Source organism: Acomys russatus, chromosome 16 (genome assembly GCF_903995435.1).
Source record: "Acomys russatus chromosome 16, mAcoRus1.1, whole genome shotgun sequence".
NCBI lineage: Eukaryota > Metazoa > Chordata > Mammalia > Rodentia > Muridae > Acomys > Acomys russatus.
The window spans coordinates 20,946,982-20,960,374 of record NC_067152.1 but is presented as its reverse complement, the minus strand read 5'-3'; the positions used below and the strand labels follow the sequence as shown (position 1 = coordinate 20,960,374).

Genomic DNA, 13,393 nt, shown 5'->3' with positions numbered 1-13,393 from the left:
CACCCATGCACCCACCCATCCACCCATCCACCAACCCACCTATCCATCCACCCATCTACCCATCCACCCACCCACCCATCCATCCATCTAGCCACCCATCCATCCACCCACCCGTCCTTCCACTCCACACTCATATCCTACATGTCAGAGTTGGGTTTATGCAGTGGTGCTGATAAATGTGTAACAAGCAGCCCTTGACAAAACAAAATAAGCCAGGCCTAATGGTGCTGGTAATTCCAGCTACTCAAGAGGCTAAAGCAGGAAGATTGAAAGTTCAAGGCCAGCCTGGACATTTACTGATATTCTTCATCACAAAAACCAGGTCACATGACTAGGCATTTACTTATTTTATTCTATGTAAGTGTGTGTGGTTGAGTGGATGTTTGTGCATCATGTATGTTCAAGAGCTCACATAGAGGTCAGAAGAGGTGTCAGATTCCTTGGAACTGCAGTTCCAGATGATTTTGAGCTGTCATGTGGGTGCTGGGAACCAAACCTGTGTCTTTTCAAGAGGATTAAGTGCCCTTTAATGGCTGAGATGTCTTTCTAGTCTTTAAAAAAGTATTTTAAGTAAAGGAGAACTTAGAATACAGCTCTAGGTTCGAGAGCTCGCCTAGCATGCCCTAGACCCTAGGTTCAAACTCTAGTACTACAAAAAAGCGAACAAGCCCAACCTACTTTGCAAGTTTCCATGGTGTAAATGCTCCCACCACAGCCAAGTCACTGGATATGGAGTTGTGAAGGGAGGGACTCTGAGCTGAGCCTGAAGGACAGGCGGGGTGCAGCCATCTAAAGATGCAGCGAGGGAGTGAAGGGGTGGGGCCAGCCTGGGGTACCAGACAGTAAAACCTAAATGCAGGCATTCAGAATGAGTAGGGTACTGGATGGGGGCTGGATGAACAAGTGGCAAGAGATGAAATAGGGGGTGTTCGGGGTGGGGGTGGGGTGGGGGACTCAGGCCAGATCCTGAGAGGTGGAGGAAGGAGTCTGGCTTGTGTCGATAGGTTCTCAGCAATGATTTTTTTTAAAAACCAGGTCACATGACTAGGTTTGTGTTTTATCAAATGCTCCCTGGAAATCATAATGGAATAAAGGTGGATGAGACGGGAGGGGCTGCTGCTGTGGGCCATGCTGTCTCTCTGTTTTCTTCTTCTTGGAGACAGAGAGAAAGGCCTTGGGGAGAGCCCACAGGTCGCTGAATCTTCAGACTCAGCACTGGGCAGCTATCAGGTGAGGGAGAGCAAGGATGGCCCCAGGCTTTAGAGGGGAGCAAGGACTTGAGAAGATGTATCTGGGGACCACTCTTATCTTTCTGAAAAGAGATGGCCCTGTGCCCTGTGCTCCACCTGGAGCCTCTCTTTGAGTTGGGGTCTTGGCATCACAGGCTAATTGATGCTTCTTCGTTTTGAGTTCCAATAAGGGCAGGCGCTAACACCTTTTTTGAGAAGGAAGATGGCAGGGTATAGGGCAGGGGAAGCTGAACAGAGAGACTCTGGAAGAAGAACAGAGAAAGTCTGGGGTAGTTGGCCTTTTAGGCCAAGAGAGGACAGGATAGGGACAATTCTGCTTGTCACTAGTGTCTGGACTCATCCTGTCACTGTAGATATATGTACAGAGGTTTCTATTTATAAGTGATTGAGGTTGGCTCACATTAAGGGAGGGTAAGATGGGGGTGGGGCCCACATGTGGTATGCCTGGACTTTTGAAGTGGGGGGAGTGGTCACAGACTCCTTTTTTGTCTCTGTTTAAAGCTAGGGAACACACTCTCTCAGATGCAGACATGCCACATAGATATTCCAAATGTGGCAATTGAGGGCAAGGCGTCATGGATGCTGAGCCTGGCCTTTGGGCTCCAGATAGTGGGCCCAGGAGCCGTCAGCCTAGCAAGACTTTGAGTGACGATTCTTTGATGGCTGACCTGACCCCATATTTTCAAGGGGTCTTGGATGAGGGGAGTAAAAAGTGTATCATTTTGCAGTTCCTAGGCTGAGAGGTGCTTGTAATCTTTCACATATTCCCTGCCTCTCGGTCTCCCCAGTTCTACATGGGGTGCACATCTTGGGCAGAGCCCACTGGGAGAATTCTAGAATGTCAGAGGGTGGGAGCAGAGCCAGAGCACCCAGGCAGTGCATGTTCTCCTTTTGTTTCTATGACAATTCACGTCCAATGTCAGGAGCTGGACTCTAGGGGACAGAGGAGAGCCGCTCACACCTCCACACCAGGTGAGGGAGGTAGTGTTGGGAAGGGATACGATGAGTGGCCATGCAGCTGCCTGGTTTGGAAATGTACTGGATGGCATAGGGACACAAGGTGATCAAGGCAGGAGTGACGGATGTGAGGAGGACTCTGAAGGAGCCTGAGCCAGCCAGTGGGTACGGGCATGGTGGGGGAAGGGCAAGGAAGCTGTTCCTATCACTCAGATGACAGGGCAATGAGAGAGCCTCATGTCAAGGGGATGATGAAAAGAGAACAGGGGTGGGCAGGGTGGCAAGTCCTCCTGGCGGAGACTTTAGCTCTGGCACTTGACTGTCACTGCCGGGATGGATAAAGGGCGAGCATGACTCTCAGATAACTCCAAGGTTCTAAGACAGAATTCCCCCTCCCACCCCCACCCTGCATGCAGTGGAGTGGGAGACGGGGTGGGAGCGGGGAGGAGCAGGTTCGCAAAGGAGATGAAGGGCTTGTTTTGGATGTGTTGAGTTTGAGATGGCTGTAGGCCACGCTGAGAGGGCTATCAGGCAGGCGCTGGCTGTCTGGATGAGGAGCCAGGGACTTGGAGGGGCATTTGTTTAGTATCCTCTACACTCTAGTGACAGCTGGGAGGGTGGGGAGTCAGGTGATGGCGGAGGGAGTGCATCAAGGGGGCCTAGGATGAACTCTACAGAGTGTGGGCTGGCGGGGAAAGACTGTGGGAGAAGGGCCCCCTAGAGAGACAGGAGATGACTGCACAGGGATAGGAAGGCTAGGTGCAGGACAGGAGGAGCCCGGGCCTGCCTGGATGTTACCAAGGCAAACACTACCAGATAGACTGAAAGATCCTTGAGAGGCAGGGCCAGGGCTTATAGGTGAGTGTACAGAGAGCTCCTGTTTGGAGGCAGAGCAGGAGAGAGACCTGTGAGAAACGACAGGAAGGGATCCCGGGGCAGGTAGAGGAGGAAGGAAGATGAAGGCTCAGAGGTTGAGTATGGGAAGGAACAAAGAGTAACCAAGTTTGGGACCCAAATGAAGATCCACGAGGGAACAGGTAACTGTGGGTCAGACATACGCTGTGGGGCTCACCCAGCAAGCACAGACTGTCTGATCAGCGCAGCCTTGCTCAGTACTGACTCCTCTACTAAGCAGCAGTTCAGAGTGTAGCAGAGAGGCACGAACCTGGGGACAAACCTGAACCAGGGACCTTAGCGGCAGGAGCCTTCCAAATTCAGCATGGGAATGGCCTTCGGTAGCCTCTACCAGGGGCTCCAGGCCAGAAGCTGACCAGAGGGTGAGGGGCAGGCAGAACAGAGTTCCCCTACCTCCCTTCTTTCCTCCCTCTCTTCCCTTTCCGTTTTTTTTTTTTTTTTTTTTTTTTTTTTTAAGAACTTTGTTATGTAGCCCAGGCTGGCCCAAACTCACTCAGGCTGACCTCAAGCTAGTGGCAAGCCTCTTGAATGCTGGGGATCAAACCCAGGTTCCACATAGGCTAGGCAAACACTCTACACACTCAGCCCTCACCACACCTCCTTTTTTTCTTTCTTTTTTCTTTTTCTTTCTTTCTTTCTTTGTGTGTGTGTGGGTGTGGGTGTATGTGTGTGTGTGTGTGTGTGTGTGTGTGTGTGTGTGTGTGTGTGTGTGTGGGTGTATGTTGTGTGTGTGTGTGTGTGTGTGTGTGTGTGTGTGTGTGTTTGTGAAAGGTGGGTTATCTTGTGCCCTGGGCTGGCTTAGAACTCAAAATGTAGCTGTAGCGGCGAATGACCTTGAACTCTTTATACCTCCTCCTCCTCCTGAGTGCTGAGATTACAGGCATGGGCCAGCATGCCAAGCTCAAGGCTCCAGAATTTTAAGTGGCAGGGGCCTGGGTTGGCCGTCTTGAAGCTGAGCCAACACTGGCAGAGCTCTGTCTACCTGGCTTGTATTCACTTGGGAAACTAGAGGTGGTGGAGAGGATAAGGCTAGCTGCTGGCTCCATTCCTAGTTAGGGGGCACAGGGGAAGGATACAATGAGGGGGTGCTGGGGGTGCAGTGTTCAGAGAGGTGATATCAGAAAGGCTGAGAAGGGAGGGGCAAAGCCATAATCTTTATGTGGCCCGAGAGATTGCTTGGGAATTCCTTGCCACCCTACCGTCCCCCTGACCTCTCACACCCTCCGGAACACTTGCCTTCTCTTGACTAGGGTGCCCTCATCTCTCCCTGCAGCCTGCGTAAGGCCTGAGCTCCTGGGAGCATGTGCTGGGAACAGCAAAATCAGGCTTGAGGTTGGCTGAGAAGTCCAGATTGCTGAGCAGGATCTTTTAGGATTGGTGAAGCTAGGTGCTGAGGAGATGGGCTGGGCATGGGGCACGGACAGAGCTAGAGTGGCTTGACTCAACCTCTTCTTGCCCTGGTCTGGCTTCTCCACCTTTCCCTGGGAAAGGCACATCACTGTCTGTCAGAACCAGCTCTCTCAGGCCTCCTGCCGGGACAGCTGCAGTATCTCCTAATTGGTCTTCATCTCCCCTCCAAGCCATCTGTATGCTGCCACCACTGCAGCCAAACACACAGCCTTGTACATCTCTTCTCTCCAGAAGCATCAATGGCGGTATTGTGGGCCAAGGCTGAAGTTGTGGCTGGAAGCCACTCTCCCTGTGGACCTTGCAGCTTCATCCTTTCCCACTTTCCCACTCAGTACTTTTCGGTCCTTGAGTATGATTCCCCTCCTCCACCCAACCTCGTACACATTCCCTCCCCTGCCCCTTGTGGGGCTGCTGCACCCAACTGGGATGTTTTCCATGGGCACTCTTCGTGCACTGCCCACTGATTTAAGCTGGCTTAGAGCTCCATGTTGCTCCTAGCTTTTGCTCGCGCTGTGCTGTAATTGCAGACGGTCTGTCCTGTCACACTTTGAGGGTTGCTTCCACCGTCTGCACCCACAGTGTCACCTGAGCCTGGGCCTGAGCTTCCCATCCTCTTAGGTTTGAAGTCACCTGTTTCACAGTCATCACCAGGTGGTGGCTCTCTGAAATAACATGGGTTCCAGGGCGGGTCTGAGCTGCCAAGGGACTTGCCCAAGGTCACACAGGTCGGAAAAAGGCTCAGAGTTGACAGCCTCCTGTCTTCAGGTTCGGTCTCACTTTTGTTATATCAAGAATGTTCTGTCCACAGAGGCCACTTTAAAGTGCAGTCAAGGGAGATGCTGTAGCAGCAAGCAGGTGACCTAGGGTTATAATCGCTACAAAGTGATGATCAGGGGAGGGCAGGTTGGGAATGGGGAAGGAGGGACTACAGGCAGCGTCAGCACCTTGGCCTCAGGTGCAAAGACTCAGGCTGACAGCCACCTCTTCCACATCCATCCACTGGGCCTTGACATCTAGGGATGGCAGTGAGTACCCAGCCAGAGACCCGAGAAAGGGACTCTGAAACCAGGAAGTCAAGTAAGGGAGTCTGGGATCTGCCACAGGGGCTGTGTGTGTTCTGTGTGGTGGGAGAGGTATCGTGAGAAGTGTCCTCAAAGCCCTTTCCAAAGAAGCCATGTAACCTTCATCCCACACCTCTCCGTGCCTCAGTTTCTCCGTGCCATCTCCTGTCCCTCCATCCCTTGTTTGCTTGGGAGTGGGGAAGAAATGAACTCTGGGAGGGCCTCAGTCCACTGGTGCAGTCCAGTGCTGGCCACCTCTGCCCCCTTGAGTGGTCAGAATCACAGCTGCAGTCGCTGGGGCAAGCTTCTTACCAAGATGTGTCTATGTGCTGTCCTGTGTTGACGGAACATTCCCAGCCTCCGACTGAGCAACTTGGACAGACCTGGTTTTCTGGGAAAGAAAGGTGCGCGTGCTCTCTCTCTCTCTCTCTCTCTCTCTCTCTCTCTCTCTCTCTCTCTCTCTCTCTCTCTCTCTCTCTCCTCTCTCTCTCTCTCTCTCCCTCTTCTTCCTTCTTTATATTCTCCTCCTTCTTCCTCTTCTTCCTCCTCTCTCCTTTTCCCGCCTCCTCTTCTCCTTTTCCTCCTCCTCTTCTCCTTTTCCTCCTCCTCCTTCTCTTCTTCTTCCATGGACCCCTGAGGAATGGAATATTGGGTTCTTTGAGAGAGAGAGGCCTGGCTCCTAAGTATGATCAGGAGAGTGACAAGGCTGAGGAAAGTAGCTGGTCCACAGCCTACCTGTACCAGGCACCCTAGCTTCTCCAAAGCTGCTTGGAGGAGCGGTGTGGAGTCTTCAGCTTTTGTTGCCCCTAGAGATCAGTGGTTCAGCCGTCCAGGGGTCCCCTGCACCTGCCTTCTCACTGAGCCCTTTGCTATGTACTGATAGGCTGGGTTTGTATGTGCCCTCTGCCTAGGGCTCCAAGGATGACATCCCGGCTGGATGAAACCTGTGTACACACAGGAGCTGTCCTGCTAGGGACCACTGTTGGAGCAAACCCATATCAATGATATGGTGCTGGCAGGGCATGGTGGCCCAGCATTTAGGAGACTGAGGCTGGAAGTTTATGAGTTCAAGGCCAACCTGGACTAGGCCACATAGGGAGACACCCCCCCCCCCATTTTTTAAAATTCTCAAAAAAAGCTTTTGAAAGCTACTATGCTTTTAACGAGTTGCAAGGAGTTTTATACATTTGCTTAATAGTACAAATTGAATTATCTTTTTTTGAAGTATAGATTGAATTATCTTATATTCACTTAAAATGTTTGGGATCAAAAGTGTTTTAGGTTTGGGAGTATTTCTGTGTACATAATAAGATATCTTAAGAAGTGGGCCTATGTCTGACTTCATTGATATTTCATATACTCCTTGCACACACTGACGGATTTAAAAATTTTATAATATTTTTAGTATACTTGTGCTTTGGTTTTGTCTCATTTTTTTGGTTTTGTTTTTGTAACAAGGCCCAGAACTCACTATATAGACCAGGCTGGCCCCAAATTCACAGATTTCTGCCTTCCTCTGCCTCCGGGTCCCGGAATTGAAGGTGTATGCCGGGATTGAAGGCATGTACCACCATGCCTAGCTAGCATAGTTGTTTATGAATGTGACCTACCACATGGCAGGTGGCAGTGTCCACTTGGGGCATCATTTTGGTATTCAGGACATTGTAGATTTTTGGGTTTGGTATTTTGGATTGGAGATACTCGATTTGTATACTTCCTGTGACATAAAATCTGCCTGTTGTAAGTGTTCCTCATGATGGCAGTTTGTACTCAGGTCTAGAAGATGTGTCACATGCTCTGTCCATTGTGTGCCCAGATTTACAGGTCCCTGACTATACCAGTGGCTTTCCTCTGAACCCTCGTTGTTTGGTTTTATTGGGGTCATGGTGATGTGAGATTGATTTGAGAACAATCCCTAGATCTTAGGTTCCTCTGCCTGAGAACCCATTCCCACTGTCTTTTACATGTTTCTCCTCCCCTGTGGCATCAACAGAGGAAGGTTGTTAGGTGAGCAGAAGGTTGAAGAGGCCTCCTGAGAGCCAGGAACCTGTGAGGCACCATACCTGTGCGTTCAGGGCTCAAGATGGAAGGCGGCTGCATGAGTTGGGCAGGCTTACTGACAAAACAGCTTCTTGGCAACTGGATTTTGGAGTGTAGAGTAGGGTCAGAAGAGGTCTGCACCGTGGGCTTTATCCGCGATTACAATGGCCTCTTTCCTGCCTTCTGCACTGTGCTGTTATTGGAGGGGCTAAAGGTCCCCATCTTGGTGTGACCCTATTAGCTAGATCCGGTGTCCGCAGTGTCCTCTTGTGCCTCTGCTCAGAGCTTACGAATCCAATACTTGCTCACTGTCTGCCAGAGCAACAGAGAGCCAAAAGAGCTGCCCTGGTAGCTGCTCAGCTGACTCTCAGACCCCTAGACCTGCCTTCAGGAAGAACACATCATAGGCTGAAAGTGTATCTATTGCAACACCCACCCCACCCAGTGTCCCAGCCCCCTTAGGGACAGGCCCTTTCCTTCCAGCTCTCTAACCTCCCTCCCAGCCTGGTCACACAGATTGGGGCCATTAAGATACATTTGGTTGGGCCCAGGACCTGGCTCCATGCTTCAGGAGCCAGACGCGTCATCTGGGTAAACAGGAGGAGGTGTCTGTCTGATGGAATGAGAGCCTAATTTGGCTGTTTCTTTGAACTCGGCTTCTCGGGTAGCTACTACGCACCTTGGGCTTTTGGTTTGCTGTTCACCTGTCAGGTGGGCAGCGGCTCCAGCTCCCTTGAGCTAATCGCATCCCTACCTGGGTCCCAGCCCTTAGCCAGGCCGTGCACCTCCCCTTCCCCCCCACCCCCCACCCCCCAGCTAGAATGATGTCTTCTCTTGCCTATTCAGCCCTCCCTCCCCAAGGCTTTCCTGGGAGACCCACTCACCCTTTGGAGTTCGTTACAAGTGCTCCCTCCCTATAGCCTTTCTCAGCATCGCCTCCCCCACCCCACCCCCCTCTTCATCTTCTTGCCCTGTACTTCCAGATTTTCTGTCTGGATCATTTGTTTTGGCATCAAGGCAGGTTCTAAGGTCCCTTGTGGTTATTCAGCTGTTTAGTGTGTATACAACTTGTTTCTAGCTAGACACGGTGCTCCTGGGAGGCGTGTTTTTTTTTTTTTTTTAACAGCTCTTTCGATGCCTGGTACACTGCTAGGCATACAGCAGGCACTTCATACAGGAGGGAGGAGACTAGTGGGCTGGAACAAGCAGATGAGATGGCTTTTGTCCTCTGTTCTTCCGAGGGCCTCGCCAGGATGCTTCCCTGGTCCCGTCCCAGACCGTGCGTGGGAACATAAAAGGACTTACCGCCGGTGTTTTACACTTGGCCAGAGAGGTTGGGAATCTTACTGAAGGTCACAGAGCGAGTGGCAGGACAGGCTGAGGGTTATTCCAGGTATCATCAGGCACAGCTACAGATGCATCCTCATTCTGGGGGCTCTCCCTCCTGCTTGGTGACACATATGTGACCAAGAGTGTGCACATTTGCGACGCTTCTGGGAGGAAGCAAGTGTAACCCTTGAGACTTTGAAGCAGGCTGTCAGCCTCGTGGAGGAGCTGTGGTATATGTATGGCTGTGTGGGGCTACAGGGCTGGGTGTACATGTAAAGCCTTGGCCATAGCCCTCTGATGTCATTTAGCATTACCTTGGTGGCCTGGACCTCCTCAGGACAGGAACTGAACGTTCTTAAGACCTCCCGGGAGAGACAGCAGAACTTACACAGCAGCAGCCCCTTTAAAAAAAAAGAATCCATTGAAATGATGGGACCTGGTGGGGTCCATGTGCCCCTTTCTCAGGATGGCTGTCCTTGAGTGCCTTTCTTCCTAGCTACTCCCTACAGCTGCTGTTTCTTGTTCCTCCTCTCCCTGGGGGCCCCATGTTCAGGATGACTGGGATGTGGGGCTTGGGAGGTGAGTCTGCTGCTACTTACCCCACTGCCCTCTAGCCCGAGGAGCTCACCAACGCCCTGGAAATCAGCAACATCGTCTTCACCAGCCTCTTCGCCTTGGAGATGCTGCTGAAGCTGCTCGTCTACGGTCCCTTTGGCTACATTAAGAATCCCTATAACATCTTCGATGGTGTCATTGTCGTCATCAGGTATGGCTGCCCCTTCCTGCCTCTCTCTGTCTGAAAGAGTTGCCAGCAGGGATGGCCAGCACTCTTATCCTTTTATCCTCTCCCTGGGCTTTGCCTTGTTCTCGTAGAGCCTGGGCCCCTTTTCCATCTGCCCTACCTGCATCTATCTCTCTCGTCCTAAACCCTACCTAGGCCTGGGGTGGGTGAGGATTGGAGAGCCTGGCTCTCAAGCGCAGTTGGAGGAAGAGGTACAGACAGCCCCCCCCCCCCCCCCCCCCCCCCCGCTTGCAAAGTGCTTGGAAACCAACTCAGACGCCCAGCAACTTACTTAAGGGTTTCCAAGACCTGGAAAGAATTTCGTCTCCCTCCCCGCCGGCCCAGGGCCAGAACTACTTTATTGGTTTCTGAAATTGGCTTTAGATTTCATTAGAAGAGAGCAAAGCAAATATTCCATAACTTGATGCTCTTGCTATGGCGGGACTTAGGGAGAGGGCTTGCCTGCTGCCAGGATGTGTTGATCTCTGGCTGGGAGGGGAGGATCAAGCCAATTGGAACTGTCTGTCACCTGGATTTTCAGCCCCCTTTGAAGCTAGAAAGGCTGTGCATGACCCTCTCTGAGCTGGGCTGGACGGTCTCATGCGTCATCAAATGGGTCCTCAGAAAGGGAAGTCGGGGATACAGGGGTGTGCGCTGGGACTCAGGCTGTCTGCCTCCCACAGCGTGTGGGAGATTGTGGGCCAGCAGGGAGGCGGCCTGTCGGTGCTGCGGACCTTCCGCCTGATGCGGGTGCTGAAGCTGGTTCGCTTCCTGCCGGCGCTGCAGCGGCAGCTCGTGGTGCTCATGAAGACCATGGACAACGTGGCCACCTTCTGCATGTTGCTCATGCTCTTCATCTTCATCTTCAGGTGAGCGCACCCCTCTAGTGAGGAGTGGGGTGGGGCAAGGGGCGGGGTCGCAGCACCCTGACCCTGTTGTCTGGGACTTCCTGTGTCTCCAGCATCCTGGGCATGCATCTCTTTGGTTGCAAGTTTGCGTCTGAACGGGATGGGGACACGTTGCCAGACCGGAAGAATTTTGACTCCCTGCTCTGGGCCATTGTCACTGTCTTTCAGGTTCGAGGGTCACAGGGCAGGGGTGAGCCGGGGAGGTTGGGTGTCCAGTCGAGCCCTGACTCTTGTCTGTGTCCCCACCCCCCCCCCCCCCACCCACAGATTCTGACTCAGGAGGACTGGAATAAAGTCCTCTACAACGGCATGGCTTCCACGTCATCTTGGGCTGCCCTTTACTTCATCGCCCTCATGACTTTTGGCAACTACGTGCTCTTTAACCTGCTTGTCGCCATTCTGGTGGAGGGCTTCCAGGCTGAGGTAACCCCCTGCCCTGCCCACCTCACCCTGCTGAGGGATGACTGATTCTTCTTCCCTTTGCTGCTGACTATGAGGCCTGGGAGATCCTGCAGGCAGTAACCACTAGACAAAGCCAGGGTGGGCTCTGGCGGGGCAGGGAGGTGCTCAGGCTTATGAAACCCATCACCAGGGGCGAGACAGCAGATGGCTATGTGGGTTATAAGCTGGCAGTTTATAGGGCTCTTTTAGTCAGCTAGGTCCTTCCCCAGAAAGACAAGTCAAATTTGAGGGAAGCTACATAGCTGGACCCCAGAGCATGGGCCTTTATGGGACATCTGGGGAAGGACCCATCTGGTCTGGGCGGGAATGGTATGGGAGGTTTGTGTGCAAGTTGTCTGAGTGCAGGCTGATCTGATGGAGATGCCACCAGGGCCCCAGGCAGGGCTGAGCTGCCCAGGGTGAGAAATGAGCCCAATTAGCTGCAAGCATGGCAGAGATGAGCGTCCTATTTCCAGCCCAGACTCCATCACCTCCGTCACAGGCAGCGTCATCAATTAATATTGATTCACATTGATCCTGCCCCGGCTGTGCCAGGCCACAGTTTCTGTCCCCAAATCTTACCTCCTTCTCCCTCAGTTCTGCTCGTCTTCCCACCCAAGCTCTCTCCTCCCCATTCCTGTCATCCCAGCACCTCAAACAGGGCAGGTTGACCCAACCTAGAAATGCACCAGGTTGGGCCCAGAGAAGCTCTTGGTCCAGTTCTCGCTGGGTGACCCGGATGGAAACTCCCGCTGCGGCCTGGTCTATAAATACCCAGCACACGGTGGAAAAACAAAAATCTATTTTCCGACTCTTTCCCAGCCTTGCAAGGGAAGGCTATTCCCCCTGGGCAGGGTTGGGCTTCGGGGGTGGGGGGGCAGTGAGGGGGCAGTGTTGGGCACTAGTGATGTGGAGAAGCACTGTCTTGCACTGTCCTTTCTCTGCTTCCATTTTAATTGTGTAGTTACCCATGATCACATTTCCTCCCTGCCAGGTGGCAGCGAAAACAGCTTGAAGTGTGTGTGTGTGGCGGGGGCTGGGGGGTGGGAGGGGGAATGATGGGTGGGTCTCTGGCAAGGACAGAAGGTGTCCATTGCACTCCCCTTGCAATAGGGCACCTCTTTGAGGTTTCCCTAGGATCTGATGAGTTGAGAGGTACCACAGGGTTCTCCTTTGAGACTCGTGAGTGGCAGTTTGTTGCCAGCTGCTGGCTGGCTGGAGTGAGGAGCTGAACGGGGATGGGTCTCCTCACTTCCTGCCAAAGGCAATTTGTGATGGCTGAGTTTACTCTCAGGCAGAAAGGAGACCAAAAAAAAAAAAAAAAAAAAAAAAAGAAAGAAAAAGAAAGAAAGAAAGAAAATCCCCAGAAGAAGTGGAGGAAAACACCTGAACCTATTCTTCCTCATCTAGCCACCATGGTGGACCTGGGGGGTGTCCAGCGTAGGTCATCCCTTCCCCACCAACCAGCTTTCACAAACACCTTGTTGAGTGCAGCTGAGCTGGCCTGGTTGCTAGGCAGCAGCAATGTCTGAGTGTGGGAACAGAGCTGCCAGGCCCTTAGGTCTGGCCTGGTCACCCTGGCCCTGCTGGGGGCCTGAGAGCTTTCCCAGCATGGGAAGGATTGACAAGGGCCCCACAGGAGATCCCCTCCTAAACCTTTACAGTGTAAATGCCCTTGCCAGGAGAGTGTCACCCAGGGCCTGGCGCCTTGGAGGGCTGGGTTGCTTCAGGTATGCTTCAGGATTTTAAGGTTAACCTCCTCCGTGGGGTGGCGTGTACACGTGGCCCTGAGGGGGCTGGACCAGCTGCTCCACTGTCCTGCATGGGGTGGCATTTAATGGCGATGACATGGGCACATCCAGAGCTCCCTGTCCTTACTTCTGTGGGGTTTCAGGAAGCCTCAGGGTCTAGTGTGGGGGTTGTGATAGCCTGGAATACTGTTTTGTTTCTGTGACTAAGATAACCCACCTCAGAGCAAGAAGTAGCTGCCCCATTTTGGTGGACCTCAGCGGGAGACCAAGAAGGCAGCCCTCCTGCTGGCCTTAACATCCTGACAAGCCTGGGTAGGGGGTGGCTTGGGTGGGTGGGGGCAGAGCCTGCTTGCCTGCTGTTTCCTGTTTCCCAGGGGGCAGTGCCCTGAATTCCTGTATATTTGTCATCCATGAACTTAATTAGATGAACAAACAGCAGGCCCTGTGTGTAGCCATTAATTGATACTAAACATCATGGCTGCCATCCCACTGTTACTTGTCACATCTCATCTCACTCTGGGCATATGCATCCTTTCTCACTTGAAAGGAC

The 13,393-nt window shown here is 52.6% G+C and overlaps 1 protein-coding gene across 1 annotated transcript in view; it reads left to right on the top strand.

The window, feature by feature from the left end:
* Positions 1-13,393, top strand: part of Cacna1g (calcium voltage-gated channel subunit alpha1 G) — a 66,795-nt gene that overhangs the window by 20,610 nt on the left and 32,792 nt on the right. The window contains 4 exon segments of the mRNA XM_051158326.1: positions 9,577-9,728; positions 10,427-10,612; positions 10,705-10,819; positions 10,919-11,074. Coding sequence (XP_051014283.1) covers positions 9,577-9,728; positions 10,427-10,612; positions 10,705-10,819; positions 10,919-11,074 — 609 coding nt within the window.